Raw genomic sequence first — 1,715 nt, 5'->3', positions numbered from 1 at the left:
GGAGACTGGAATAGCGGAGACCCCGGAGGGGCGTCGGACCAGCCGGCGCAAGCGGGCGAAGGTGAGGCTCGACCCCTTCTTCGAACGACGCCATCCAGGGCCTGGCTTCCTGTCCCGCCCGCACCCACCACCCCCGGACTCGGGCCGTGACCCCACGACCACCCAGACCACCCCCAGTGTCGGTGCCAGGCCATCTCCCTTCTAGCCAGACGGGTGGGTGGGAAGGGGAGGTCTTCGCCGGGGTCGAATGCGGTCTTTGTGCTGGGACCCGGGCGACGTGGGGGAGAGGGGGCCGATGACTGACAGGAGGGGTATTTTCCTCATTACATCTGGGGCACCTTTTCATTTCCTCGACGGGAAAAGATGGCTCCTGACGGGGAGTTCTGGTCGGTGTTGTTGGAGACATCACTTGTCTGTCCACAGATGAGTCTGGAAGCTGCTCGGCGATATTGATGGCCTTTCGGCGGGTGCACAGGGGCTGGAAGGTGACGCTAAGGAAATCGCCTTAGCCGTAGAGATGGAAGAGAAGGGAACGTTTCTTTCTTTCTTGAGCCTTTGCTGCGTGCTATGGGTTTTCATTTTTTTCCTTTTATCCTCTCAGCGATCTTTTTGGCGTAGGATTTCACAGATGAGGAAGCTGATTAAGAGGGTGAATATCAATCAAGATGCAAATACATGGGAAGAAAAAGACTTGACTCAGTATATACAGACAATAGCTGCCTCAGGTCTCTGTATGCCACATGCCATGTTCAGCGTGTCACCAACATTAACTTTTTTTTTTGCTAAACACCAAGGGCAAGTATTGCTAGCCCTGTTTTAGGGTTGAGTAAACTGAGGCACCCAGTTTGAGCCACCTTCCTAAAGCCACACAGCTAAGTAATTGGTGGAACTGGAATGTAAATCCCACGTTTATGTTGTTACAGGGTATCATCAGCCCCTGAGACAAAGGACCACATGGGACACCAACTGTGTGCAGGGCACTGGGGCAGTATTAGGGCACAAACTTTAGACTTGGGTCTGTTTTGGAGATTTTATGGCTTAGTTGGAAAAAAAAGAACTATATGTCCATATGATAAGTAAATGTTTAAATAAAATCATGCAGTTTACATAATTTATGCTTGTAACAAATTATCTTTAAGTGTGAATACCAAGTCAGTGTGTATGAGGAGCTTCTTGAGATGAGTATTAGCTAGACTGTGATTCCATCTACCCACTTGAGAGATGTCTCTAAAGTATACCCAGTGCTGGATAAAAGGCCATTTTGGAGGAGAGGCTTTTTGGAGATTTTACCGAAAGCACAGTTTGGTGACACTATCATGCAAATGAAATAGAGGGCAGAAACAGAAATCCAATCTAGTTTTAACCGGGTTTTTTTTTTTTTTGGAGTCAGAGTCTCACTCTATCACCCAGGCTGGAGTATAGTGAAACACTCACGACCACCCCAGCCTTGTCCTGGTGGGCTCTGGCAATCCTTCCACCTCAGCCTTCCAAGTAGCCATGCTACCATGTGCTACCAGGCGCGTGCTACCATGCCCAACTAATTTTTTGATGTATTACAGAGACGAGGTCTCTTCAAGTTGCCCAGGCTGGTCTCGAACCCCTGGGCTCAGGCAGTCCTCTCACTTCGGCCTCTCAGAGTGCTGAGATTACTGTCTTGAGCCGCCGTGCCCAGCCTAACTGAGTTTTTATTTTACTATTTCTTCTTTTTTTTTTTT

General features: G+C 49.0%; 1 protein-coding gene across 1 annotated transcript in view; it reads left to right on the top strand.

Annotated features, from left to right (window-relative positions):
* Positions 1-1,715, top strand: part of KDM1A (lysine demethylase 1A) — a 66,225-nt gene that overhangs the window by 326 nt on the left and 64,184 nt on the right. The window contains 1 exon segment of the mRNA XM_021717369.1: positions 1-61. This exon segment is cut by the window's left edge and continues 88 nt beyond it. Within this exon segment, the coding sequence (XP_021573044.1) occupies positions 1-61 (61 nt within the window).

This window comes from Carlito syrichta, unplaced genomic scaffold (assembly GCF_000164805.1).
Source record: "Carlito syrichta isolate Samal-C Ts95f unplaced genomic scaffold, Tarsius_syrichta-2.0.1 Scaffold108052, whole genome shotgun sequence".
Classification (NCBI taxonomy): Eukaryota; Metazoa; Chordata; class Mammalia; order Primates; family Tarsiidae; genus Carlito; species Carlito syrichta.
Note: the sequence above shows the minus strand (reverse complement) of the source record. Positions and strands in the feature narration are given on the sequence as shown.